At 58.4% G+C, this 26,597-nt stretch overlaps 2 protein-coding genes and 1 non-coding gene across 8 annotated transcripts; 2 read left to right on the forward strand and 1 right to left on the reverse strand.

Moving 5' to 3' along the window:
- The first annotated feature begins 12 nt into the window (after positions 1–12).
- LRRC56 (leucine rich repeat containing 56) lies at positions 13–17,178 on the forward strand. Of its 6 annotated transcripts, none has more exons than XM_043922502.1 (12): positions 13–143; positions 2,866–3,053; positions 5,109–5,196; positions 5,780–5,840; positions 12,748–12,844; positions 12,953–13,153; positions 13,816–13,999; positions 14,378–14,554; positions 14,635–14,699; positions 14,799–14,941; positions 15,168–15,301; positions 16,270–17,178. In XM_043922502.1, exons 2-12 carry the CDS (start codon positions 2,877–2,879, stop codon positions 16,557–16,559), a joined length of 1,617 nt encoding a protein of 538 aa, XP_043778437.1. In that variant the 5' UTR covers positions 13–143; positions 2,866–2,876; the 3' UTR covers positions 16,560–17,178. The 6 variants fall into 6 exon arrangements, with proteins under 6 accessions (XP_043778437.1, XP_043778456.1, XP_043778466.1 ...); XM_043922521.1 differs by having other exon boundaries at positions 15,180–15,301; XM_043922531.1 differs by having other exon boundaries at positions 15,183–15,301.
- Positions 9,169–9,297, forward strand: LOC122677419. The gene has a single exon (XR_006335775.1). It is a non-coding gene; the product is annotated as a small nucleolar RNA SNORA70 (small nucleolar RNA).
- Positions 17,172–26,518, reverse strand: LMNTD2 (lamin tail domain containing 2). The gene is made up of 14 exons (XM_043877168.1): positions 26,135–26,518; positions 21,312–21,464; positions 20,979–21,066; positions 20,693–20,848; positions 20,351–20,422; positions 20,180–20,268; positions 19,466–19,837; positions 19,012–19,308; positions 18,713–18,908; positions 18,509–18,628; positions 18,228–18,424; positions 17,883–18,004; positions 17,750–17,802; positions 17,172–17,399 (listed from the first exon to the last, which is right to left on the reverse strand). The coding sequence occupies exons 1-14, from the start codon at positions 26,143–26,145 to the stop codon at positions 17,268–17,270; spliced, it is 2,058 nt and encodes a 685-aa protein (XP_043733103.1). The 5' UTR covers positions 26,146–26,518; the 3' UTR covers positions 17,172–17,267.
- Between the last annotated feature and the right edge of the window lie 79 nt (positions 26,519–26,597).

Genomic DNA, 26,597 nt, shown 5'->3' on the forward strand with positions numbered 1-26,597 from the left:
AGTAAAGGCGTATAAAGGACAGCGGTGGCCGCGCCCCTCGCCGTCGCGGACACTCTCGACTCCCCTCCAGGTGTCCAGGTCTGCAGTTCCCTCGTCTTCAGAGGGTCCTTTTGTCGTGGCGTGGGCCACACAAGCAGGCGGAGGTAAGCCCTGCAGGGCCCTGGTCTCAGGGACAGCCCGACAGGGGCGCCCCCCACCTGAGAAAGGTGGGCGCGAGTCTGCACCCCACACCACCTTTGTGGGTGCAGACCCCGGGCTCGTCTGCGCCCCGCGGGCTAGACCGCGTCTCCCCTCCCCAGAGCCCCTCCTTGTGGGAGGGGCCCTCCCGCGCGCGAGGGGCGAGACCAGCGCAAACCCCGCAACCGGGTTGCCCCCCCCTCCCCGCGCCCCAGCAACCGTCGCTAAGGGGCGTGGCTCGACCGCGCGGAGCCTAAGGATTCCCGTGGCTCATGAATATTTGCAAGTTCAGCTGAGGCTCCGCCCCCGTTGCCTTGGCGCCCAGGCCCCTCAACCCCGCGGCCGCAAGAACTACCGAGTCGAAGGGAGCGCCCGGCGGAGGAGGGCGCCCGGGGCCTCGGCCGGGGCACGGGGGCCGACCCCCTCAGGTGAGAGCCGAGAGCGCCTTTGGGTCTGGGGCCGCAGGGCCACAGTTTTCCCCGTGCCAAGGGGAGAACGGAGGCCGAGGATGGAGCGGCCACGACAGGGGGTCCCTGTGATGCCCCAGATGTCAAATCTGCTTCCCTGGGTCCCATCCCACAATCCCTGGCTCTGCTGAGGGTCTTGAGGTCACCAGGACAGGAGGAACCACAAACCCTGACCTCAGAAGGGGTGGCAGGTGGAGGGGACCGAGAGAGGCGGTGAGTCCAGCCAGAAGCTGGCATTCGCCTGCGCGATAGAGGGAGAAAGGCCCCCAGGTTTCCAGCTTGGGGCCTCAGGGAGTGGCAGGGCAGGAGGGGATCAAGGCTGTGAACAGAGTGGACAGGTCGAGGCCAGTGAGGGGACAGTGTCTCGAGAGCCTCAGCCTCCTACCCAGGCCCTGCTCATTGGACCGCAGGACCTCTGGCTAAACAAGACCATACCCTGGGCCAGGTCATGGGCAGGACCTCAGGTCAGCTGCTCTCAGGCACAGAGGGAAGAGGGTGGCCCACTGGCTTCCCAAGCTGCAACCTGGCCAGCCCAGACCTTTCCCAGAGCCCCAGGCTGACATCCCGGCGGGAGGGGCAGCATCTTCCCAGGGGGCCTGGTGCTGGGGTCGTCCTTTGAGACTCGGGGCCTTTCACCAGCTGGAGAAAAGGGGGCAGCAGAGGAACTTTTGGAAAGAAATCCTGGCCAGAAATTTCGTGAATCTCTTCCCTGAGGCTCCTCTGCATGGCTTCACCTCTTTGGGTCTTTGTTGTGTGGTCACTTTTCACACAAGGGCACCTGGTAGCCCAGGCAACTTCTTCCAAGGCCCACCACTCCCTGCCACCCTCTCTGGCAAAGCTCAGCTGACACACCCCACCACCCCGGCCAGGGTGGGTGGTTCTAGACATGATGTGGAGGATGAATCGTGACCGCCCACAGGGGCTGATAGACAAAAGCAGTTGTGGGGGGAATGTTCCAGAGCCCTTGCTCTGCACACTGGACATGGCAGGTGAGCCAGGTTCTGCCTGCACAGAACCCACACTGTCTAGGACAAGGCACTCACTCTACTGAGTGAGTCATAAAACACCTAGGGCTGCAGGAGGGACTCAGTCTTATGGGAGTAAGTCCAGGAAGGGGGAAGGGAGCACAGGCGTGGGGGCCAGTGACGCCCTGAGCCTGTGGACGGAAGTAGCCGAGATGGTCCACGCAGCCTTCTGGCTCTACTCACAGAGATGATTCCAGGGCCTGGGGCCGGGTACAGGCAGCTGGGTCTTTAAGGGGCAATGCCAGCTGAGGCTGCTGCAGGTGGGCCCCCTCTTCTGCGGCCTGGGGGGTAACACCAACATGAGCAGGGTCCTTGGGAGACCAGTCCACAGGGGATGGGCCAGAGCAACAGGCTGGGCACCCCTTTTGGAGAGAGTGGAGTTGAGGATGGAGGGAACTGGGGATTTGAATGAAGACTAAGTATCTGCGTTGGAGGGACCCAGAGGGACCCCAGTGTCGGTCACCTACATGGCTGTCTTCCCCCATCAGCCAGGCCAGGATGGTTGAAAGGACCTAAGGGCCAGGGCCCAAGCTGACAGCCCCACTGCCTCTGCGCCTGCTCACTCTGAGCCCTGTGACCTTGGCCCAGCCTGTCCCAGGTCCCTGGAGCACGGTGACCTGACCAGGAAGCCAACTGGACTCTCTCACAGGTGGCGCCTGGGGCCACATGCCACCCTCTTGCCCAGATGTTTGGCCCATGGTGTGAAAGGGCAGCAGCCTCCTGGTGAGGGGATTTGGTGGACACAGGGGTGGGGGGCAGTGCCCGAGACCCAGGTCCTGAAGGCCCCAGGCTCAGAGACCATTGGTGGAGGACAACACGAGGCCCGAGGCAGAGCTGGATGCTGCTCCCAGTGGCAGAGGAGCAAACAGGGCCTGGAGGCAGCGGCCCAGGCTCACGGCCTCCATGGGGTTCCAGAGGGGGAGGCTGGTGCCGGCAGCCCCCAGGACACTGAAGGATGGGCAGAGGCACCAGGAGGACGGCCTGCCCAGGCCAGGGTGTGAGCCCAGGCTGAGGGACAGACCATAAGGGCCCAGGCAGACTCTGACTTCATTGTCGGGCCTTCTCTGGGCCAGAGGGGGGCTCGGGGGGCTTGCTGTGTGTGCAGACCTGTCAGCGGCTCTGCAGGGCCTCGGCTGGGCTGTGGATCAGAGGAGGAGCAGAGGCTGACCGGCTTTGCCCTCTGCCTGCCCCGGCAGGTTGGGTGTGAATGGACCAGGCCTGGGATGGAGCCTGCGGGCCTCGGCCAAGCACAGCCAGCGTCCAAGTGCGGGAGCTGAGCTCGCAGGGCCTGCACAACCCCCAGCCTCGGAGCAAGGCCCCAGGCCACCGTGGGCACGGCCACAGTGGGCAGCTGGCAGAGGAGTGCCTGTCACCCGCCAGGCTGGTGAGTGCGGGGCTGGGCTTGGCTGGCTGCCAGATGCCCTCGGCCCCCTGGACCCCTGCTCCCCGCTGGGGCCTACCCAGAAGTCCCTCGGCGTTCAGGCCAGAAGGGCCCAAGCCAGGCCCTTCCAAGGATTTGCTGTGCATGGGGCTCCAGGGACCCTGAACCAGATAGAAGGGCCCTCGTCCTTGTGGAAGACAGGGTGACAGGCCCCCGGAGCGCACAGCACGCAGACTTCACGAGCTGTGAGCGGAGGAGGCAGCAGGCAGCTGGGGGGCTGCTCCAACGGGGTGTCTCGGTGCCCCGCTGATCCAGCTGTGGAAGCCGTTCTGCCAAACCCAGGGTGCTTATGGAAGTCCGCGCCCCGCCCCCCCGCACCCTGAGGCCCCACAGGCTCTGCAGATCCTCTGACTTCGGGCTCTCCCCTGGCGACCCCAGCGCAGCCCTGCCCTCCTGGTAATCGAGCCCCTCCCCTTCCTGGCCACACCCTTCACCCGCCCACGGTTGGCCATGCTGAGGGCTCCTGGGGTCCAGTGCCCCTCCACCCCCACACACACCTGCACCCATGTGAGAGGCAAACGGGAGGGGACCCTTGGCGACCCTGGGGTGACACGACCACCAAAACTCCACAGAAGGAAGCCTGGGTGCCCCAGGACCCCACCACCTTTCCAACCAACTCGAAGGGCTCACACTGTCTGGACGGGACACTCCTGCAGGCTCCCCGCCCCCCGTGGCCCCTGTGTGTCTCCCCTCCAACCGGGCCTGCAGCACAGCAGTGCCCGAGGTCTGGGTCCAGCATGGACCCGTCACGTCAGGCCGGCTGCCGTACCAGCCCCTGCACTGGGCGGGTGCCTGGGCCAGGGACACCCCACCCACCCTGGAACCTGCCCGTCCTCCACCCGGCTTCTGGCTGGGGAGACTCACTGCCTGTGTGAGAGAAGCCTGGACTCCTGGTCTCTGACAGCCACGGGCAACCTCGGTCCAGGCTGTGGCCCTTAGCAGGCATGCTTCCTAGCACTTGTATCACTGCCCACCACGCCCAGGCCATCCCACTGGTGGCAGCGGGAGCATTTCTGTCTCTGCAGACTCGATCACTAGAGCCAGGGATCTCAGGCCTTGGTCCTCCTAGAGCCACCCATGGGCAGCAAGTGCCTGGCAACCGGTTTCTCCCTGAGGCCGAATCTCACGGGGTCTTTCTAACTCCAAGCCTTTCTTCATTTTTCTTTTCACTGATTTGAGTTGAGAAGCCATTGTATTTTTCGAGCCACGGGTCTCAGAACTCCTGGGCTCTCCCCATTCCAGCTGAACTTTGCCTCCTGCAGGGACTCATCAAACACAGTGAATCGTGGCCAGTTCACTCTGCCCACATCTTGCTGGGCACCTCTCTACCCACTGTCACAAGTTCACTGTGTGCATATTCTGCCAGCCAGGTTTCTACTGGAAACCCTTTTTACCAAAAAATTGCATCATCACATGATCTGTGTCTCCATCTTTCCAGTTTTAGTAACACTCATGTTAGTAATCCCTCAGCCCCAACCCTGCCACCAGTGCCCAATCCACGTTGTTTCATTGTTTTTGTTATGGCAGCTATTGGAGCTGCATCTAGGTCTCAAGTTTTGTATGAGTCAGCTATTGCTATAGTGATGCTGCGTAACAAACAGTCCCCAAACTCAGCAGCTTACAGTATAAGCGTACTGTCCACAGGTGTGAGGGAAGCTAGGGCTTGGCGGTGCTCAGTGGGGCTGAGCTTCAGGCCCAGAGCTGCACTGGGGCTGTTCCGTGGGTCTCATTAGGATGAGCCCCCCCCGCCCCGCCCAGGGCAGGCCCTTCTCTAGCGATGGCCCCACCAGCCACACAGGGTCACGATCTCCACTCTTGTTACATCACACTTATGGTCCAGCCAGAGCTGATCGTGGCTGGAGTTGACGTGGGTGAGGCAGGGAAACCCCGCACCTGCTCCAGCCTTGTAGCCAAAAGCAGGAGTTTCACTGGGAGGGTGGGGTGGAGGGGTTGTGACTACTGTCTAGGTTCCAGGGCTGATGCCCCTGACCCCTGCAGCAGGCCCTGGCCCAGGAGGATGACCTCCAACTGGTGAGCGTGTTGGAGATGTGTGTCAACACCCGTGAGAACAGCCTGGGGAGCTTCGGTGAGAGCCCCTCCCCACACACACCCACCACCATCCCAGCCAGGCTGCACTTGGAGGGTCTGCCTACTCGGACCCTGCCCAACAGCCCTGGTCATTGGACCCCCTCCTCCTCATGGCCCACCCCGCACACCTCTCTCCAGGGACTGAGGACAGAGACTCTGTCAGTGTCCTGTTCTTCGAGGCAGTCCTGACTCAGAGCCCCATCCCAGGGCCCCAGGGTCCCCTGCTCTAGAGCCCAGAATGTGAGCCGATGGAGGTTCTGGCCTGGCTATGCCTGTGGGGCCCAGGGGCCAGTCGCAGGAGTGGCCTGGGGGCAAGACCCACGCTCGGTGCAAGGATGCCAGCCAGGACCCCTCCCACCAGAGTCCAGTGCTTCCATGGCCTCCTGTGTGGCCCTGCCCACTCGAGGCACTCTGTACACCCTGGCCTGCCTCGTTCGAGCAGGGCCTCAGGCGTCACCATGTGGCCCCAAGGCTACTCTGGGCCTCAGCAGCTACAGGCAGCAGGGACCAGGGGCACTGGTGTCGCCAAAGGGTGCCAGGGCGGCAGGGCCGGTGCTGAGCTCTCCCCCTGTGCCCCGCAGGGCTGCACCTGCCCAACCTCAGCCAGCTGAAGCTGAATGGCAGCTGCCTGGGCTCCCTGAGGTGAGTGCCCCGGTGGTCTCGGCCTGGGGGGGCGGGGTGGGGCCGGGCATCCCGCTGTCTCTGGCTCTAACGCCCACCCCTGGTCCCGCTGAGGCTGACGCGCTCTGCCTGGAGGCTGCAGCCTGGTTTGGCCTGGTCACCGCAGGTTGCGTGGTCCTCAGAAGTGCCCACTGACCTTCGGCAAAGAAACCCCCACCCGTGAGGCTGGACGGTGCATCACCAACTGGCCTTGGGGTTTGGAGCACTCCCACGCCCCTCACCACCCCTCGGGCCATGTCCCTGCGCTGGGGCATGAGTTGACCCCCATCACCCTTGTGCTCAGCAAGACGAGCAGAGGGGCACAGCCGCTGCTGACCAGCCGGGCCTCGGGCCCCACGTGAAGCACAAGAACATCTTGATAATTAGTTTAAAAGATGACGTGCAGAATGAAGGACAGAGGAAGATTTTTACTTACTTCATCAGGCTGGAAAGGATGAAGCTGAAGTAATATCAGAGTTTATTTGCGTGTTTGAGCAAACGGAGTGTTTTATGCAGCTAGACAGCTGTCCTAAGGCAGCAGGAGGCCAGCCACAAATCTAGAAAGTTCTCCCAATGTTTTAAATGGGCTGTGAGTGTCCAGTTATTTTCAGGGGAGAAGATGAAGTAACTCATGAGCAACCACCTATCTATACTGCTGGTTATTCATGTAAGGCTCCCCCGTGGCTCAGCTGGTAATCCACCTGCAATGCGGGAGACCTGGGTTCCATCCCTGGGTTGGGATGATCCCCTGGAGAAGGGAAAGGCTATCCACTCCAGGATTCTGGCCTAGAGAATTCCATGGACTATATATAGTCCATGGGGTCTCATGGGGACACAGCTGAGCGACTTTCACTTCACGTTACTTCATTTGTATAAACATCAAAAAGAGTTTGATAAAATAATTGAAAGCCTGAAAGTGAAAGCAAAGAAGGTCAGGGGCCACGTGCCCATTGTGGGCAGGGGCGAGCAGGGAGCCAGGCTCCCAGGGCTCCTGTGTGGCCCCTGCGCCTGCAAGGAAGGGTCTGGAAACCAGGCTCTTGGAAACGCCTTTAGTGCATGGTTCAGCCACGTTGTAGGACTTCCCTGGTAGCTCAGCTCGTAAAGAATCTGCCTGCAATGCAGGAGACCCCAGTTCAATTCCTGGGTTGGGAAGATCCCCTGGAGAAGGGAACGGCTACCCACTCCAGTATTCTGGCCTGGAGAGTTCCATGGACTGTATTGAGTCCATGCAAAGAGTTGGACACAACTGAGCGACTTTCACTTCATCTTCAGCCATATTGTGACAAAGACATCAATCCTGTAACTTAACAAAAACAAAAAAATCGTACTTTCTCCATCATTAAGGCTTACACATTAGCTCAACGAACAATAAAAATATATAGAAAATATATGAAGAATGGAAACTATAAAGAGAAGTGGAAGATATAAAATTAAATATGATGTACCATTTGTAACAAAATATTTGATTTCGAGCAAAAAAAACAAGAAAAATCAATTCCAGGAAAAATTGCATCATAAATTTTATGCAAAAATGTGTTCTGTTCCTTAATAACAATAGTGCAAAATGGAAGAAATCTTTAAGTTGTTATCAAATCCCAAAACTTGGCCAAACGAATTTGCAAATCTCCATGGTGTGACAGTGAACTAATATTTTTAAAAGGAAACTAATTCAACACGACAGTCAAACAGAGTGGTATTACAGCTTAGCTGATACAGGGATGGTCAAGACTTTAGAACCTCAGTGGTGTTACAAGGCTGGGAAATGACTGGTGTGATGACTGTCACTTCATCCAAAGCTAAGGGAGAATTCAGCCCCTGAAAGTGTCCTGACATGAGGACTGGTGGGGCTGACTTCTGGGCCAGCCAGCATCTGACACGTGCACCCTTTGCCAGGACTGCTGGGTGGGGAAATCCCAGTAACACAACTAACTTGGGGACTATTACAGTGACCAAAGGGACAGTCTTCACTACCCCTTGTGCTGACTTTTCAGGTGAGTTCTGCCCTCTCCTTGTCTATTTCTGTGGGCTGTTTGTGTAGTCTGGGTGCACTGGAGACTTTGTGACTCTCCACCCTGCCTCCCCTACTAACTCAAGCAGAAACCCCTCATTCTGACTTGTTCTAGCCCATTAGTGCTAGCTGGTGCTAGGGGAGTTTTTTAGGAGATTCGTCCACCTCTTCCCCTCCAAGGTCTTGGAGATAGTCTTCTATTCTCTTCTATTCATTTGTGGTCTCACTTTTTACTTTTGGGTCTTTAATCGTTCTTATCTGCCAGCTTGCCCCCACTCCTGGTGTGAGATGGGGATGCAGTTTTATCCTTCAGCGCGCGCGCGCGGTGGGTCAGCTCCCCAGGCCACGTGGGCACGCCGGGAGCCGAGAGCTCTGTCCTCATGGTGTGGCTCTGTGCTTCTGTGCGACACATGACCCTCATCTGAGTTTTCCTTTTTCCAAGATGACCTAGCTGTTCCTGGACACTTATTCTTGCCTTTGAGTTTTACAATCAGTTTGTTGAGTTTCACACATCCTAATCCTTCTGGATTTTGGGGGGGAGGGGGGAATTTTTAAAAGTCACATGTTCATTTAATTTTTAAGTTACATACATCGGTGGCATAGCTCTCCATTCATGTGTGCTTTTATGTTTTTAATAGACTTTGTTTTTTTAATTGGAGTATAATTGCTTTACAGTGCTACGTAGTTTCTGCTGCACAACCACACACGCGTGTGCATGCTAAGTCGCCTCAGCCATGTCCAGCTCTTTGTGTTCCCATGGACCATAGCCCACCAGGCTCCTCTGTCCATGAGATTCTCCAGGCAAGAATACTGGAGCGGGTTGCCATGCCTGCCTTCAGGGGAAACTTCCTGACCGAGGGATTGAACCTGTGTCTCCTGCGTGCCGCTCCTGTGTTGCAGGCAGATTCTTTACCACTGAGCCCCCAGGGCAGCCCCTGTATACACATACCTTCTCCCTTTAGAGTTACCCATTGAAGGGATAAACGGTTTCTCACTGCTTAGGCCAATTGGACAAAGGTTTCTGTAACTTGCAGCTGAAAGCATTCTAACTGATAAACTTTGAAGAAGATGTTTAAAGGCTATTTCTGCCTTGTCAGACCATCACAAAATAGGCAACTTGAACAGCAGAAACTGACTCAGGTGTGGGTGTCATGAGTCAAGGTCAAGGTGTGTCTCCTGAGGCAGAAGGAGAACCTGGCATGCTCCTTGCTCCTGGGGGCTTGCTGGCTATCTTTGGCGTTACTCACCCCAGTCCCTGCCTTCACCTTGTATAGCCTAATTCTCCTGGTGTCAGGATCCAAATTTCCCCTTTTTAAAAGGACACCATCCCCATGGGGGCCCAGTGTGCAATGGCTGCAAACAGCAGCCTCCTTGGTAGTGTATGCAACCTGTTGCCTGTACAGGTAGCCCTAAGGGACCTTGGAGACAACTCTTCCTAGTGGGCATTCATGACTGGCCTGCTGTTTCTCAATCTAGACTCCAGACAGGTATGCGCGGTGCCTTTGGAAAGCCCCAGGGCACAGTGGCCAGGGTCCACATTGGCCAGGTCATAATGTCCATCCGCACCAAACTGCAGAACAAGGAGCATGTGATTGAAGCCCTCCGCCGGGCCAAGTTCAAGTTCCCTGGCCGTCAGAAGATCCACATCTCCAAGAAGTGGGGATTTACCAAGTTCAATGCGGATGAATTTGAGAACATGGTGGCAGAAAAGCGACTCATCCCGGACGGCTGTGGGGTCAAATACATCCCTAATCGTGGTCCCCTGGACAAATGGCGGGCCCTGCACTCATGAGCATCAGCTCTGTTCCCTCCTTAATCACGCTCACCAATAAATGCTATTTCCTGTCAAAAAAAAAAAAAAAAGGACACCAGTCATATTGGATTAGGGCCCACCTCCTCTCCACTAAGGCTTCCCGGTGGCGCTAGTAGTAAAGAACCCGCCTGCCAAGGCAGGAGACGTTAGAGATGCAGCTTTGATCCCGTGGTCAGGAAAGTCCCCTGGAGGAGGGCCTGGCACCCCAATCCAGTATTCTTGCCTGGAGAATCCCATAGACAGAGGAGCCCCCTGGCTACAGTCCATAGGGTTGCAAAGAGTTGGACACCACTGAAGCAACTTAGCACATGTGCTCATATCTCTACTAGTGATATCTGCAGAGACCCAGTTTCAACATCAAGGCACAGTCTGAGGTCCTGCGGGTCAGGATTCAACATACGAATTTGCAGGGACGCAGTTCATCCACAACAGGAAATGTGCCCTTCTGTGTCCGTCAGTTGGTAAGAACAAGGTCCCCAGCGCTCTTCCTGCGTTTCTTTGGCCAGAATTGTGCGATGTGTACACTCTCTTACACTAACCACTCTCCAGGGGATGGAACTGTGATTGCAGTGGGCTAACCAGGACCCCCGCCTGTGCACCCCACTGCCACTTGGTACAGGGCAGGACACCAGCCTCCTCTGAAGACTGGGCTCCCTGAAACCAGAACTGAATTGCTCCCCTCATATTTATGGTGTTTTGATAATTTGTGGATGAGGTCCTGTTTCTGTTGTATTCTGTTTGGTCTTTGAAAATTTAGAAAAACACTATGCTTATGCTGATTTGGGATAGATTTTTTTAATCTATAAAACAATTGATTTTCATAAATAGGTCTATTACCTCTGGCAATACTGTACCTTTGTTTTGTATTTAAACATTATTGCCAAACTCTCCTGTTAGTTCAAATAATTTGTTAATTCAGTTGGGCTTCTATATGGATGGTCATATTATCAGCAAGTTATCAGCACTGTCTTTCACTTTAATCTCCTTCTCTTTCTTGTCTATGGCTTTGGCCAGGACCTACTAGCCAACATGATGTCAAACAGTGGCAATAATAGTAGCAGGGGTCCTGGGTTTGTTCCTCATCTTAACGGATATGTGTCTGGGTTCTTCTGCATCTGTTGACATGATCATAAAGTGATATTTCTCCTTTAGTCTGCTTGTGTACTAGATTCCATTGACAGATTTTGTAATTCATCCTTACATTCCTGCAGTAACACTACTTGATGAGCTATTTTTAAGTCACTGTAACATTAAAATGTTTACTTCGCAATTTTCACATCTGTCTTTGTCAGTAATAGCCCATTGATCGTCCAGTTTGTACTTCTCTGGTCCCGGAATCGAAGACTGACTCAGACCCATGCTTTTACTGTTCTTTTCAATTGCCTAATTTTTCTTTAAAAAAACTTCTGTATAAGAAATTATTCTGGAAGATATTGACTATTCCATAATAGAATGTACTTTAAAACTGATACAAACCTGGGGACTTGGCAGGGGCAGAGAGGAGGGAGGGGTGTTAGTGACCATTTAATTTCTTTAGTAGCTATTAATATACTTTTCTTTCCTTTTTAAAAAAACATTTGTCTATTTGGCTGCCTCGGGCGGTACGTGGAGTCTTCGTTGCCACGCGTCGGTTCTCGAGGCGGGGCGTATGGATTCAGTACTTGTGCTGCGTGGCCTTAGTTGCTGTGAAGCAGGTGGGACCTGAGTCTCCCGAGCAGGGGTTGAACCCATGTCTCCTGTATCGCAAGGCGGATTCTTAACCACTGGACTGCCAGGGAATGCCCTAGTTTTCTGTCTTTCAATGCCAGCTCTCTGGGTTTTCAAGAATATTGGTGTACAGGTGGTTCTTAATGGTCTCTTGCTATTTTAAATTGCTGCCAGACCATAATTATTCCTCTTTTTTAAGTCCCTGGGGACTTAAAAATTTGCATGGTCCCTCTGTTTATCCTTGACCAGTCTTGCCGAAGGATTTTCTGTAAGTTTTTAAAGAGTCAGCATTGGGCTCTGTTCATCTTCTCTGATTTTTCTAGTTATTACTAGTTTTATTCTGATAGCTTTAACAATTTTTTTTAATTGATTAACTTATTTATGACTGCCCTGGGTCTTCCTAGCTGTGTGCAGACTTTCTCTAGTTGGCACGAGCAGGAGCTACTCTCTAGGTGCGCAGGCCTTCTCACCGCAGTGGCTTCTTGATGCCCAGCATGGGCTCCTGGGTACGTGGGCTTCAGGAGGTGTGGCACGCAGGCTGCAGGCTCAGCGGTTGCGGACAGTGCCAAGGGGGAGTAAGATGTTCAGGCACCTTCACGGAACATTCTGAGAGGCATAGAAGGACACATGGCCTCTTTGCACCCTCAAAACAAAAAGAGCATCTACGGGAAAAGAGGAGAGAACAGCTACAGGCGCTGAGCAATTAAATGTGTGATGTTGACAGCAACATGGGAGACAAGGGGGCCTCCCGGAAAGCAGAGGAAAGGTGCAGGTTTGGAAACGGGAGCGAGAAGGGCCGACATCGAGACCACACGGGCGAGGCCGTGCTCCAAACGTGAGAGCAGAGGACATTAGGAGAGAAAGCACAGACAAGTGCATCCCGGGAGCCGACGGAGAGCGCCAGTCCACCCACCCTCGGGGGAGCAGCCACCACGTGGGAGGCAGCACAGACCAGTCCCGGCGGGGAGGGGTTTTCCTGCAGGCAAACCTGGGCTGGGGAGGGGCTGCAGGGGGAGAATCGCCTGCAAGAAAGGCCTGGGGAGAGCGGGAGGGAGGGCCCCTGCCGGCCCCGCTGTGGAGGCCAGGTCCACCGCAGTGGGCAGCAGCCGTCAAGCACAAGGGCGACCTGCAACCAGGCCTGGGCCCTCCAGCGGCTGCAGCCAGGAGCGAAGACAGGCAGCTGGGTGCTCTGGAGCTCCTCCTTGGCCTGGAGGCCGCACAAGCCAGTCCCAACGGCCCCTGCATCTGGAGACAGCAGATGTGGGTGGTGGCGGGCACGAGGCATGGCACAGGGCCTGAGCGGTCACCGACACAGCCCTCCACCTCAGGACAGCACTGACCAGCCCCCCTGCCCTCTGCAGGGACCTGGGCACCTCCCTGGGCCACCTGCAGGTGCTCTGGCTGGCTCGCTGCGGCCTGGCTGACCTGGATGGCATCAGCTCCTTTCCTGCCCTGAAGGTGGGTCTGCCCTGCCCTGGGTGGGGGAGGAGAGGGGCAGGGCGCACAGGGGGCAGGAGGTGGGGGGCGGCCCTGGCTGAGCACCCTCTCCCCCGCTGTGCCCCCCAGGAACTCTACCTCTCCTACAACGACATCTGGGACCTGAGCCCGCTGTGCCTGCTAGAGCAGCTGGAGGTGCTGGACCTAGAAGGCAACTGTGTGGAGGACCTGGGGCAGCTGCGTTACTTGCAGCTGTGCCCGCGGCTGGCCACGCTCACCCTGGAGGGCAACCCACTCTGCCTGTGGCCAGGCCCCGGCCCAACCCACCAGGTGGGCACCACCAGGAGGGAGGCGATCTGTGGTGCCAGCCCCTCAGCCAGCCGGGGGACCGCTTTGCCCGCCTGAACGGGCCAGGTCGCAGCAGACCCCGGGGGACCCGCCCAGGGCACATCGGGGCCTCCTCACCGGGAGCTCCTCCTCATATTGCTGGGGGCCCGGCGGCTGCCCCCACACTGCCCTGGGCCATGCACGACTGGACTCCGAAGGGTCACACATACCCAGGCCAGGCCCTAGCTCACGTGTGCTCCCGGGAGAGGTCTGTGCACACACCATACAGAGCGCAGTCTCCACGTAGAGTCGTGTACGCATATCCCGCAGGCTCCGTTCAGAGGTGCCCCTGTGCTGGGGGCCGCACCCCCTCAGCCAGAGCTCCCTCCGCCTGCCCGGCTGCTTCCACCACCCACAGGGCCAAGCTCTGAACTCAGGGCAGTCCTGCAGGCCAGAGGGTAGCCCTGGACCCTGGCAGTGAGCCCACAGAGCGCAATCATATGTGGGCAACAGCCCAGGGTCCCAGCAGTCCCCGAGGTTCCAGAGTGACCCAGGCGGGCCTGGCCCCAGCAACCCCCAGCTCCCCAGTGGGGCTAGGGGAGCAGCTCAGGCCCAGGCTGGCCTGACGGGTTGGCTGGACTCAGGCCCCCCCCCCCCACCTGCAGGTGCCCCGAGGCTACAACTACAGGGCAGAGGTCAGGAAGCTCATCCCCCAGCTGCAGGTCCTGGACGAGCTGCCCGCTGCGCACACAGGCCTGCCGGCCTCTCGGAAGCTGGACCAGGACTGGTTCCTGGTGAAGGAGGCCATCAAGGAGGGCTGCATCCTAGACAGCCTGCTTCCCAGGCCAGGTACAGGCAGCCACGTCCAAGGGCCTCGGGCTGGGGCCACCCAGCCCGGCCTGCGGACCTCACCTGCAAGCCCCAGGAGGGGCTGCACCCCGGTCCCGCTCGCAGGCTGCCTCCTCTGTCCCTTCTCAGACCTGACCCCTTGTCCCCAGAGCCCTGCACACACACCCCCAGGCCAGGACACCCTCTCTGGGAGCAGCCTTGGTGCAGGCCTCCCCCACTATCTGCAGAGGGAAGGGAGAAACCTGCCACCCCGTGACTCGGGGCCTCAGGCACACTGACACTGGGCAGTGGGCTCCGTGGACGGGGTTCAGCTGGGGGGACTCCTGGCTGACCAACTGGCGTGGGCCTTGGTGACCTCTGATTTTGACTCTTGGGCAGATCGAACCCACGGATCCCCCATGTGGAGCCTGAGCCCTGAGCTGTGCCTGCCTGAGACCCAGCCGCGGGCCCCCAGGCGCTGGCCTCTCTCCCTGCTGGCCCCCGGGGTCCCCCTGCCTGAAGGCCTCCTTCCCAAGGGCCCGGCCCCAGAGGATGACGCCAGCAACCTCACCCATGGTAGGTGACCCGCCTCAGTGTGAAGTTGGCCCTGAAGCCCCTCAGCCCCAAACCAGGCCCAGCCGCACCCTCTTCTCCAGGCACCGGCCGGGTCCTCTGTGGGAACCCCACGAAAGGCCTGCAGGAGCGTCGGCACCAGTGCCAGGTACAGCCTGCCCCCACGGCGGGCGGCACCCTGGCCAGGCGGCACCCGTCCCCCCAGCCCCGGCAGGCCGTGCCCTGAACCAGCCCTCTCCCTTCCTAGGCTGGGGTGCACCCAGAGAAGCTGCCGCTTCCCAGGCTGGAAGAGCTGGCCCCCAGGGCCTCCGCCCCAGGGCCTGACCCTGTCAACGATCGCGACCTCCTGGCCTCGGCCGGGCTTCAGGCTTTGAGGGAGCTGCACCTGCGGTGGGTGCCCCCTACCCCCCACCCCAGCCCTGCCACCCTGTGTGCTCTGATCAGGGTGGGGGGGCTTGTGGCTGAGACCTGCCTTGGCTGAGTGGTCGCTGGTCCCTGGGTGGCTGGAGAGTCGGGTCACAGGACCCCAAGGCTGGGGGACCAGCCCCAAGTTACACTCCTCTGGGATCTGCTCCAAAGGAGGAGCTGGCTGCAGCCTCCCCCACCCACACCCCAGCCCCCTTCCCAGTAGGTGCCCAGAGTCCTGGGAAGAGAGGGCCGCAGCCCCCTGGGGCCCACAGAGGGGCCCTGAAGAGCAAGAGGACAAGGCTGGGCCCAAGCCTCACTGCAACCCCCCAAGCCTGGCCCCAGGTAGCCTGCCCGACAGAACCAGCGCCGCAGAGCAGCACCGGGCTGAGGCGGGAGGGGCAGGGAGGGTCTCTCCTGGGGTTGGAGGCTCCAGTTCCCCTCCCCTGAGCCCCGGGGCCAGGCAGCCGGGTCAGCTGGGAGAGGGAGACGGGAGGCCCTCCCGACAAGGGCGGTACATGGCACAAGACCAGCGAAGGGAGCAGGGCCCCCCCCCCAAGGTGGTGGGCAGGAGACCACGGTGGGGGGTAGCGGGTGGCAGCTACTGCCTTTCCTCTGCAGACAAGGCCTGTCCTGGGCTGGGACAGAACTAAGCCAGGCAAGACCCTCCCTCAGGGACACTGGCTTGAGAGTGACCATGGCTGAGCAGAGCCAACGCAGGGGCTGTGAGGCAGAGAGAAGGGGCGAGGGGGGCTTCCTGGAGGAAAGGTTTGAACCGAATTGCGGAACAGCTGGGCGGGCAAACCTGGGGAGCGGGCATTTGTAAGCAGGGGCTTGCAAGGACCCTGCGGGTTGGTGGGGGGAGCACCAAAGAGGCCAGGATGGAGCAGGGACAGGGCCGAAGCTCTGCATTCGCTGTGCTGCTGCTGTGCCTGAGGGAGGGGCTGGGGAAGGGGGGCGTGACTCAGCCAGGGACCTCACCACCTGGCTGAGGCCACCGAGATGAGGGCGGAGGAGAGGAGGGAGCGCGGGCAGGCAGCCAGCAGGAGTGGCTGGAGGAGCGACAGCCAGTGAGGGACAGAGAGGTGCTAGGACCTCCTACTTCAGTCAGGGTCCAGGTGGGCACTGGGTGACCATGAACACACCCACCCAGCCTGCCCTCAGGGGGGTGCCAGGGCTTCGCTGCATGGGGGAGGTTTGGGAACGACCCTGGGGCCACCTGCCTGTGAGCAGACACTGTGGCCCTGCCATGTGGCCCGGCCCTGGTGACGCCAGTGGCCCTGTCTGACCTGCTGTCTTTCCTCCTTTCCCAGAGTCTTCCAGGACCTCGGGGTACAACCTGATTCCCTGTCCCCCCAAGTCCTTCATGCCAGACCGGGGCCGCAGCTCCTGGGGGTCCGCAGATCTGCAGTTCCGGGGGCGTAGGCTCAGAACCCTGGGTAGTTTCGGGCCTGGCCTGGGTCAGGGGCTGGCTCCAGTGACTGCTCTGAGAGCCCGAGAAGTGACCTCGGGCCCCAGCCCTCGAGCAGAGGGATGTCCAGGCCCAAAGCCAGCCCCAGACTCAGCAGCCAGACCCGCAGCCTCTGGTGCATGCCGCACCTGACACTCACCACCCCAGCCCGACCCCACCCTCGTATACACCCCTACCCACTGCCAGGCCGGCCTGGAGGGTGGCCAAGGCAGGGCAATTGTTGGAGGCCCAGCGTGCACTCCGGCCTCATAGAATCCAGAGCACCTGGGCCAGCGTGCTAGGGAGGGAGAAGTGGCACAGGAGAGGACCCTCTTGGTGGGGGGAAGTCAGGAGCTGGGACCACCAACGGTGGAGAGGTAGAGCCCAGGATAGAATGCACAAGTCCCCACCACTGGCCCAGTCACCCACCTCTTCCGTGAGGCCTGGCCTTCCCTGAGGAGCAGGCTTGGGAAAGAGCAGGTTGGGCCCTGGCCAAGGTGGCTGGAACTGGGCCCTGCCAGCCCTTGGCCAGCCCTCCAGCCACCCAGGGCTCTGAGCCACCCTTGGGCTGCTGCGGTCCCAAGTAGAAGCACTTGCCGTCGGCCAACCCTGGTGGACCGGTGGGGTTCCCCGCCTGGGGATGGGAGGACCAGCTCCCTCCTCTTGGGGCTGGATACCCAGAAACCAAACGAATCATTTTCGACTCTCAGGTGTATAGAAATGCGGTTTACTTGGTAGGCGGCGTTAGTTCAATAAATTATGCAGCCAGCGCCGTCTGCCTCCCGTGCTTTCTCCCTGCCCCACCGCCACAGTCGTGGATACGCGGGGGCGCAGCCGTCGGTACCGCCGCCCGGCCCGGCCCTACAGCGGCCAGCTAGTGTCCGCGGTGATGGGCGGGCAGCTGAGGAAGCGGAAGCCGAACCTCCTCTCGGCCGTGCTCTGCACCGACAGCGTCACCATGGGACAGCCGCGGTCCACCCTCTTCCGGCACACCTGGGTGGGGCGGAGCCCGAGAGGCCGCTGGACGGGAAGGGGCAGGGCCTGACGGAGGGCGGGACCGGAGGGCGGGGCGGGGTCTGAGGGGGGGGCCTGGTGGAGGGGCCTGAGTGCGGGGCGGGGCCTGACGGAGAGGCGGGGTCTGAGGGTGGGGCGGGGTCTCAGGGCGGGGCCTGAGGGCAGGGCAGGGCCTGAGGGCGGGTCGGGTCCTGAGGGTGGGGCAGGGGTCTGGTGGAGGGGCGGGGCCTGTTGAAGGGCGGGGCCCGGTGGAGGGGGCAGGTCTGTGGGCGTGGCCTGATGGAGGGGCGGGGCGGGGCGGGGGGGGCAAGGCACGGCACAGCACTCACCCGGACTTTGTGCTCCTTCCTACCCTGGCAGTCCTGGAGGCCCACCCCGACCTCTGCTCAGGAAGAGAATGGGTGGGGTCAGCCGGGCGCCCCCTCCTTGCCGGCTCCACGTTCCTCCCAGCTGCTCACTCACCGGGGATGGGGATGGCGGGCAAGAGCTCTGGGTGGGTCTGGGCCGCGTCCTCGGGCCATACTGGCGCCTCCCGCTGGCGGAGGAGCTTGGTGGTACTCAGGCGGGGCAACCGGACCCGCGGCCTGGGGAGGTGGGGAGGGATCGTGAGAGACAGCCTGCCAGCGGGAAGGGGTGGTCCCGGGGCAGACGCGGCCTGGGGAGGTGGAAGACCTGAGAGGAGTCCAGAACAGACGAAAGGGTGGGACCTGGGGAGGGGGCGGGGTGCAGTCCTAGCAGGGAGTCTGGGGTCTTTGCCAAGTCCGGGCCTGGGGAGAAAGCAGGCACTGAGGGACTCGCGGTCCCCACCCCGGCCTCCGGCGCCCAGCCCGGGCCTCCCGCACCCGACCCTTGCGCGGGGGTCGAGGCTGGGGCTGATGCTCCGCAAGGTCAGCTCCGGGCCGGGCCTCTGAGAGCGGGAAACTGTCGATGGACAAGTCGGTGTTGTCTGCGAAGATCCTGGACACTGGGGTCACGCAGTGTGGGGACTGGTGCTCGCTGAGGACCTAAGAGGCCGTGGGAAACACGGAAGTCACCCCTACTCCACAAAGCCGGCCCATTCCCCCACCCTCGCTGGGACCCGCTCTGACCTCGCCTTGGGGGTTCAGGAGGAGGGTCGCACAGCCTCGGCTGGAGTGGAAGTGGACGGGCTCCTGGCCCGAGGAAGAGGGCTGCTGCCGCCTGGTGCTGCAGGGCCCCTCGCCCCACACCTGGGAAGAGCGGGGGGCGGGGCCCCGGGTGAAGGGGGGCCGCCGGAGGGCTGGGCCTCGAGGGGCGCGGGGAGCGGGGCGCACCGTGATGTGGTGCCGCGGAGCCAGCAGGGTGCTGGGTGGGAAGCGGTACATGCACACAGGGAAGTCGAGCACCAGCTGCTGCAGCACGAAGCCGCCCAGGTCCACCGTCTCCTCCAGCGACTGGTTGAGGATGCGCACGAACCTCTGGCGGCGGCTAACCGCCACGATCTTCAGGCAGGAGCTCGAGGGGCTGGGGCTGGAGCGCAGGCAGGGACGCTGTGCCAAGTCAGTGGGGTCCCTCCCGCCACGGTCCCACTAGGAGACCTGACCCTGCAGTCCCAGCTGGGTCCCCGCCTCACCTTGGACAGCGCCCGGAAGGCCAGAGATGGGAATCCACCCCAGACTCAGGCTTCTGGCCATTCTTGCCCTGCTTGTCTGAGCGGGTTTTCTGGAGATGCAGGGAGAGGCAGACTGCCTGGGAGGGGGACCCCAATTTGGAGGGTCCAGGGTCCACCGAGGACATCTCCTGTGAGGCCGGACCCGGCCCGCAGTACCCTGGAGGTCCATGTGGGGGAGGAGCAGCAGCAAGGGTCAGATCTGAGCAGGAGGGACAGTGAGCCCCAGCACCTGGGGAAGCAGAGGAGTGCTGCACAGTACTTGGTGGGGGGTGGGGCGGCAAGTGAATTCAAGCCAGAGCACAAAGGCAGCAGCAGGAGTCCTCCAAGCCCACCCTAACCCCTAGGGACAGGGTTGGAGAGGCCCCTGCTGCCTCAACCTGGGAAACTGTGAAAGTGGGGAGGTTAGGGGGATGTCCTTCGGGGCTTGGGGCAGAGATCATAGTCCTGCAGGTGTGGGAGGGGGAAGAAACCAGGGGAGACCCGCCCCGCTCCACCTTCGAATGTTGCCTGACTGTCCCTGCAGAGGCTCTGTGCCCGTGCCTCCACCTGCTTGGCAGTGCGGCCAGGCACTGGGGGACGGGCCCCTGTCACTTTATGCACACGATTATGCGCCACCAGCTGGCTGTTGCTGGACTCGGAGTCAGCGCCCCCGGAGCTGCTGGTGCCCACCAAGGGCAGGGAGCTCCACTCGACACTCTTGAGATTGTGCTCCTGGTGCCTACAGCACAGCTCTGAGCTCCACTGGTCAGGCGGTGAGGCTGTTGGGAGCTGCGGGGTCCGGGGGTGCCTGCAGGTCATGACCAACTTGCTGCCCAGGGCTCTGGCTCCTGGACCCCAGCCCTGCCCCCATCTGACCTCCATCAGATGGGAGCAGGGCACACCGAGTTGTGGCCCCAGTCCCTAGGACCCCACCTGGGCAAAGGGCTCATGGGTAGACAGAGATGGCCCCAGAACGATTTCCCTTCATCCCTGACTACAAGCTGCAGGTCAGAGAACTGATGCTCAGAAGGTTTAAATGACCTGTCCACGGACACTAAAGGCTGGAACCTGGACTTTGGTTCACCCCAGCCAAGGCAGGCCCTCCCCTCCTCTCCCTCTCCCCTGCAGAGTCCCCATCCAGTGCAGTTACTTTTGATCTGAGTTGGACTCGAGGTTGGTGAAGAGGTTAGGGTACCGGTGGGCAATGCTGTTCCAGTCCACATCCTCCAGCCGGAAACCCTGGCCAGGGAGCAACAGGCAGGTGACCTGACCCTCCTGCAGGACTGCAGATCCAAGAACATACCTGGAGGGCCTCATTTACCTCCCCAGCAGTGGGGGCCTGATCGTTCTCAGAGAAGTCACTGAGGTCCATCAGGGTCTCTGCCGTCACCACCTGCAAAGGGGACAAGAGGCCAGCAGGCAGGGGCTGCGGGGGGAGCACACCCCTCTGCCCAAGGCCACGCTGCCCTCCAGCCCCCCCAGCACCTGAGGCACACACTTGCTAAGAGCCAGGTGGGAGGGACCACAGGCTTGGTTGCTCATCCCTGGTCCAGGAGGCAGGCCTCCAGGGAGGCCAAGGCCCCTGAGTGGAAGCACCAGTCTGAAGGGGACAGCCAGCTGACCAAGGAGGGTGGGCTGGGGGGCCACCCGTAGCCAGGCTCACCTCCACGCTGCCCGTGGAAGACCGCAGCATGCGGCCCACCCAGGAGGAGCGGGCCAGCTGCAGGAGGCAGGACTTCCGGAAGGCCTGCAGCTCGGCCTCCAGCTGCTGCAGCGCGTCCCCTGTCTGCTGCAGCCGCTCCTCCAGGCGCTCCTTCTCCTGCACCGGCGGGTCGGCAGTGGGCGGGGCATTCCACAGACCCCGCCCCCGGCCCTCCCCACCCTGGCTTGGGCCTCACCCCCCACCCACCTCCACCCCATCCCCAGCCCTGATCCCTCTTGCCCCTCACCAGTTGGGCCTTTTCCTTCTGCACTTTCAACTCCAAAGTCAGCTTTTGGACCTGGTTTTGCAGGAACTTATCCTGACTTCTCGAGCTCCTGGGGGAGGGATAATCTCAGCAGCCCCACCTCTGGGTCCGCAGCCTCTTTACTCATTAGGGTGCCAGGGTCAGGCAGGCGGGTCAGGCCCTGAAGAGGTCTGGGTTGGAGGCGGGGTCTAGGCTGGGTTCAACACCCATCAACATGCTCGGGGGCTAGGGTCTGGGTGGTTTACAGTGTATTAACTTCTTTAGGGTTAGGGCCAGCCGGGGACTGAGTGGTGGGGACCAGTGCACACCACTGACCTCTCGGCCGGAAGCCCAGCCACCTCCTGCAGGATACGGCAGTGCCGGGCTTCACGCTGATTCTGGATGGCCCACCGCAGGGCCTGGATCTCCAACTCCCTCTGCCCCCAGAGCAGCTGTAGGGTGCGGGGGTCCAGGGACTCCAAGGCCGACCTGAAACACCAGCCCCCCACGCTGCTTGGTCAGGCCCTGCTGTCTGGCTGGCCTGGCCCGAGCAGCTGACCTCACCCCTCTCCTCCTTACTGCAGGTTGATGGAGGAGACTATCCTGGTGGAGCTGGGCTTGGCGTTCTGAGGGCTTGTGGGAGCCACCAGGTCTGCAGCGGCACCCGCTGGAGGCCCCACATGGCCACTCACTGGTTCTCGGTCCACCAGGGACGCGAGAGCCTCTTCCTCAGCGTCTTCAGCCTCCTGACAAGACTTGGGGGCCATTCTTGATGTTGCTGGGGGTGCTGGGAGGAGGGGTGGTGGGGCTACACTGGGTCTGGTGTGTGTGCAGTCTGCAGGGCTCTCCTTACACGGCCAAGCTTGTGTATGACAGCCCCAGATGGTACTGCTGGTTCATGGGGTGTCACTCTCCAAGAAGGGGTGTGTGTGTGTGTGTGTGTGAACGTGCGTGTGTGTTTGCCCCACTGAATGGCACACTACCAGTCACCCGAGTGTCTACACCCACGCATTTCTGAGCAGGCCGGGGCAGCAGGGCACCCCCACCCCTGGCACATCTTTGGGTGCTCAGCCATCCCCTGTCGTCTCCTCCCTGTCACCCTTGCCTCCAGGACCTGAACACCTGTCCCCCAGCCTAGAGAACGGGTCCCCAAAGGTGCTGGTCCTTCACTGGTGCGGTCTCTGTCCCCTCAGAGCCAGGGTCCTCCCCAACACTCACCTGAGGCCTGAAGTACAGGCAGGCCTATGGAGAGAAAGGCTCTACAGGGTTGCCATGGATACTAGCAGCCAGAGGGGAGGGGCTGTTTGTTACCAGGAGCTTCCAGGGAGACCTAGACCAGGGCCCAGGTGAACCCTGGCCCCGTCCTTGTCCAGCCTGAAGGAGAAGCTGTGAGGGGCTGACCTGTGGCTCAGCTAACCTCAGTAGACCCAGGGGACACAGAGTGACCCACAGGGCCTGCCATCATCACCCGCTCAGCTCAACAGCCCCGACCAACCCTGGGGAGGCTCCTGTGGGCGCTCCCTGGCTGACCATGGCGGTCACTGGGTGTTGGGGGCACTGCTGCGCTGTGAGTGTATCCACAGGCCAGAAGGATGGCTGTGCTAAGCATGTGACCTCACTGGGGCCCGGCTATCTGGGAAAAGGGAAGAGAGGGAGGGGACAGCCCTGAGAACCTGGGAGAGCGGCTTTCTGAGCTCTGACCAGCAGCGGGCCCCCTTCCGTGCCTTCCCCATCCCCTTTGCCGAACTGACTGCTGCCCCTTTACCTAACCCCTAGTACAGAAGCCTCCCTCCCGGCATCCACCCACAGCTCGAGAGCCCTGTAAGGAGCCTCGGGGCACGAATAATGACAACAATAGTTCTCACTGAACACAGAGTTCCAGAGAATAGCAAGGAGAGGTAAGAAGGCTTTCTTAAAGAAATACTGCAAAGAAATAGTGGAAAATAATAGAATGGGGAAGACTACATATCTCTTCAAGAAAATTGGAGATACTAGGGGAATATTTCATGTGAAGATGGTCATGCTAAATGACAGAAACAGTAAGGACCTAACAGAAGCTGAAGATATTAAGAACAGGTGGCAAGAAAACACAGAAGTACTATACAAAAAGAGATCTTAATGACCTGGATACCCACGATGGTGTGATCACTCACCTAGAGCCAGACATCCTGGAGTGTGAAATCAAGTGGGCCTTAGGAAGCATCACTATGAACAAAGCTAGTGGAGTTGATGGGATTCCAGCTGAGCTATTTAAAAATCTTAAAAGATGATGCTCTTAAAGTGGTGTATTCAACATGCCAGCAAATTTGGAAAACTCAGTTGTAGGCCACAGGACTAGAAAAGGTCAGTTTTCATTCCAATCCCAAAGAAGGGCAATGCCAAAAAATGTTCAAACTACCACACAATTGCATTCATTTCACATGCTATCAAGGTTATATTCAAAATTCTTCAAGCTAGGCTTCAATAGTATGTGAGAACTGATGTTCAAGCTGGATTTAGAAAAGGCAGAGGAACCAGAGATCAAATTACCAATACTCATTGGATCATAGAAAAAGCAAGAGAATTCCAGAAAAACATTTACTTCTGCTTCATTGACTATGCTAAAGCATTTGACTGTGTGGATCACAAAAAACTGTGGAAAATTCTTCAAGAGATGGGAATACCAGACCACCTCACCTGTTTCCTGAGAAATCTGTATGCAGGTCAAGAAGCAACAGTTAGAACCAGACATGGAATAATGGGCTGGTTCCAAATTGGGAAAGGAGTACGTCAAGGCTGTATTTTGGCACCCTGTTTGTTTAACTTCTATGCAGAGTACATCATGTGAAATGCTGGGCTGGAGAAATCACAAGCTTAAATCAAAATTGCTGGGAGAAATTTCAACAACCTCAGATATACAGAAGGAGAAGGCAATGGCGACCCACTCTAGTACTCTTGCCTGGTAAATCCCATGGACGGAGGAGCCTGGTAGGCTGCAGTCCATGCGGTCTCGAAGAGTTGGATACGACTGAGTGACTTCACTTTCACTTTTCACTTTCATGTGTTGGAGAAGGAAATGGCAACCCACTCCAGTGTTCTTGCCTGGAGAATCCCAGGGATGGAGGAGCCTGGTACATTGCCGTCTATGGGGTCGCACAGAGTTGGACACGACCGAAGTGACTTAGCAGCAGCAGCAGATATACAGATGATACCGCTCTAATGGCAGAAAGCAAAGACAAACTAAAGAGCCTCTTGATAGGGTGAAAGAGGAGAGTGAAAATGCTGCTTTGAAACTCAACATTCAAAAAAATTAAGATCATGGCATCCAGCATATTAAACAAACAGAGACATCACATTGCTCACAGAAGTCCATATAGTTGGAGCTATGTTTTTTTATATGGTTTTCCATATACAACCATATGGTTGTGTGGATCACAACAAACTGTGGAAAATTCTTCAAGAGATGGGAATATCAGTCCACCTTACTTCCTCCTGAGAAATCTGTGTGCAGGTCAATAAGCAACAGTAAGAACCAGACATGGAACAACAGATTGGTTCCAAATTGGCAAGAGAGTACTTCGAGGCTGTATATTGTCACCCTGCTTATTTAGCTTATATGCAGAGAACATTGTTCGAAATGCCAGGCTGGCTGAAGCACAAGCTGGAATCAAGATTGCCGGGAGAAATATCAATAACCTCAGATATGCAGATAACACTACTCTTATGGCAGAAATCGAAGAAGAACTAAAGAGCCTCTTGATGAAGTATAAGAGGAGAGTGAAAAAGCTGGCTTAAAACTCAACATTAAAAAAACTAAGACCATGGCATCCAGTCCCATCACTTCATGGCAAATAGATGGGAAAACAATGGAAACAATGAGAGACTTTATTTTCTTAGGGTCCAAAATCACTGCAGATGGTGACTGCAGCCATGAAAGTAAAAGACACCTGCTCCTTGGAAGAAAAGCTATGACCAACCTAGATAGTACATTAAAAAGCAGAGACATTACTTTGCCAACAAACGTCCATCTAGTCCAAGTCATGGTTTTTCCAGTAGTCATGTATGGATGTTAGAGTTGGACTATAAAGAAAGTTGAGCGCCAGAGAATTGATGCTTTTGAACTGTGGTGTTGGAGAAGACTCTTGAGAGTTCCTTGGATTGCAAGGAGATCCAACCAGTCAATCCTAAAGGAAATCAGTCCTGAATGTTCATTGGAAGGACTGATGCTGAAGCTGAAGCTCCAATACTTTGGCCACCTGATGTGAAGAACTGACTCATTGGAAAGAACCTGATGCTGGGAAAGATTGAAGGCAGGAGAAGGGGACGGCAGAGGAGGAGATGGTAGGATGGCATCACCGACTCAATGGACATGAGTTTGAGCAAGCTCTGGGAGTTGGTGAGGGACAGGGACGCCTGGTATGCTGCAGTCCATGGGGTCGCAAAGAGTCGGACATGACAGAGCAGCTGAACTGAACTGAACTGATGGTTTTTCCAGTAGTTATGTGTGGATATGAGAGTTGGACCAAGAAGAATGCTGAGAGCCTTCAGCTGAGCAGAATTGATGCTTTCAAATGTTTGTGCTAGAGAAGAAAGTGAAAGTGAAATCGCTCAGTCCTTTCTGACTCTTTGCGACCCATAGACTGTAGCCCACCAGGTTCCTCTCTCCATGGAATTTTCCAGTCAAGAGTACTGGAGCGGGTTGCCATGTCCTTTTCCAGGGAATCTTCCCAACCCAGGGATTGAACCCAGGTCTCCCACATTGCTGGCAGATGCTTAGAAAGTATATTAATCCTGAATATTCCCTGGAAAGACTGATGCTCAAGCTGAAGTTCCAATACTTTGGCCACCTGATGTGAAGAGCCAACTCATTGGAAAAGGCCCTGGTTCTGGGACAAATTGAAAGCAAAAGGACAAGGGGGTGACAGAGGATGAGGTGGTTGGATGGCATCGCCGACTCTATGGACATGAATTTGAACAAAGTTGGGGGAATAGTGGAGGACAGAGGAGCCCGATATACTACAGTCTATGGGGATCACAAAGAGTCAGATACGACTTAGGGGCTGAACAATAACAAATAGTTCCCTTGTCCCTGGACCTGGACAAAAGTGAGCCCCAGACCTGACCCATAAGACCACGCCCTCTACTTTTTGCCCCACCCCCACCCACCTTCATTCCCTCACCATGCATTCATTCAGACTTTCGGCTTTTGCTCCTGCAGGGCTTGTGGTGGGCAGGAGGAAGAAACCCCGCTCTGGGTCAGTCAGACTTGGGAAGTGCAGGTTCTAGACGTCCTTGCTGCTGATCCACACAGACAGCGCTGAGACTATGAGGGGCTCCGGCTGCCGCGCCGGCCTGGGGTCTCCGGGCAGAATAGCAGGACTCGCCTGGCGGAGGAGTGTGTTTACAGCTCGGGCCAGCCTTGGGCCCCACTGAGCCTCAGACAAAGAGCCCAGGGCCTTTGTCCCAGGCAACCTCTTGGCGGCCCCCTCCCCCATCAGGATTGTCAGCCTGGCAGCAGCCGGAGAGGACCAGTGGCCAACCAGCTCCACTCCCTCCCGCCTTGAGCCCCCGACCCCATGAGTCCCATCGCGTCCCAGGCGAGGTGAGGGGCGGTGTCAGCCCCGCTGCCCTCCTGGGTGCAGG

The sequence above is a fragment of the Cervus elaphus genome, chromosome 2 (genome assembly GCF_910594005.1).
Source record: "Cervus elaphus chromosome 2, mCerEla1.1, whole genome shotgun sequence".
Classification (NCBI taxonomy): Eukaryota; Metazoa; Chordata; class Mammalia; order Artiodactyla; family Cervidae; genus Cervus; species Cervus elaphus.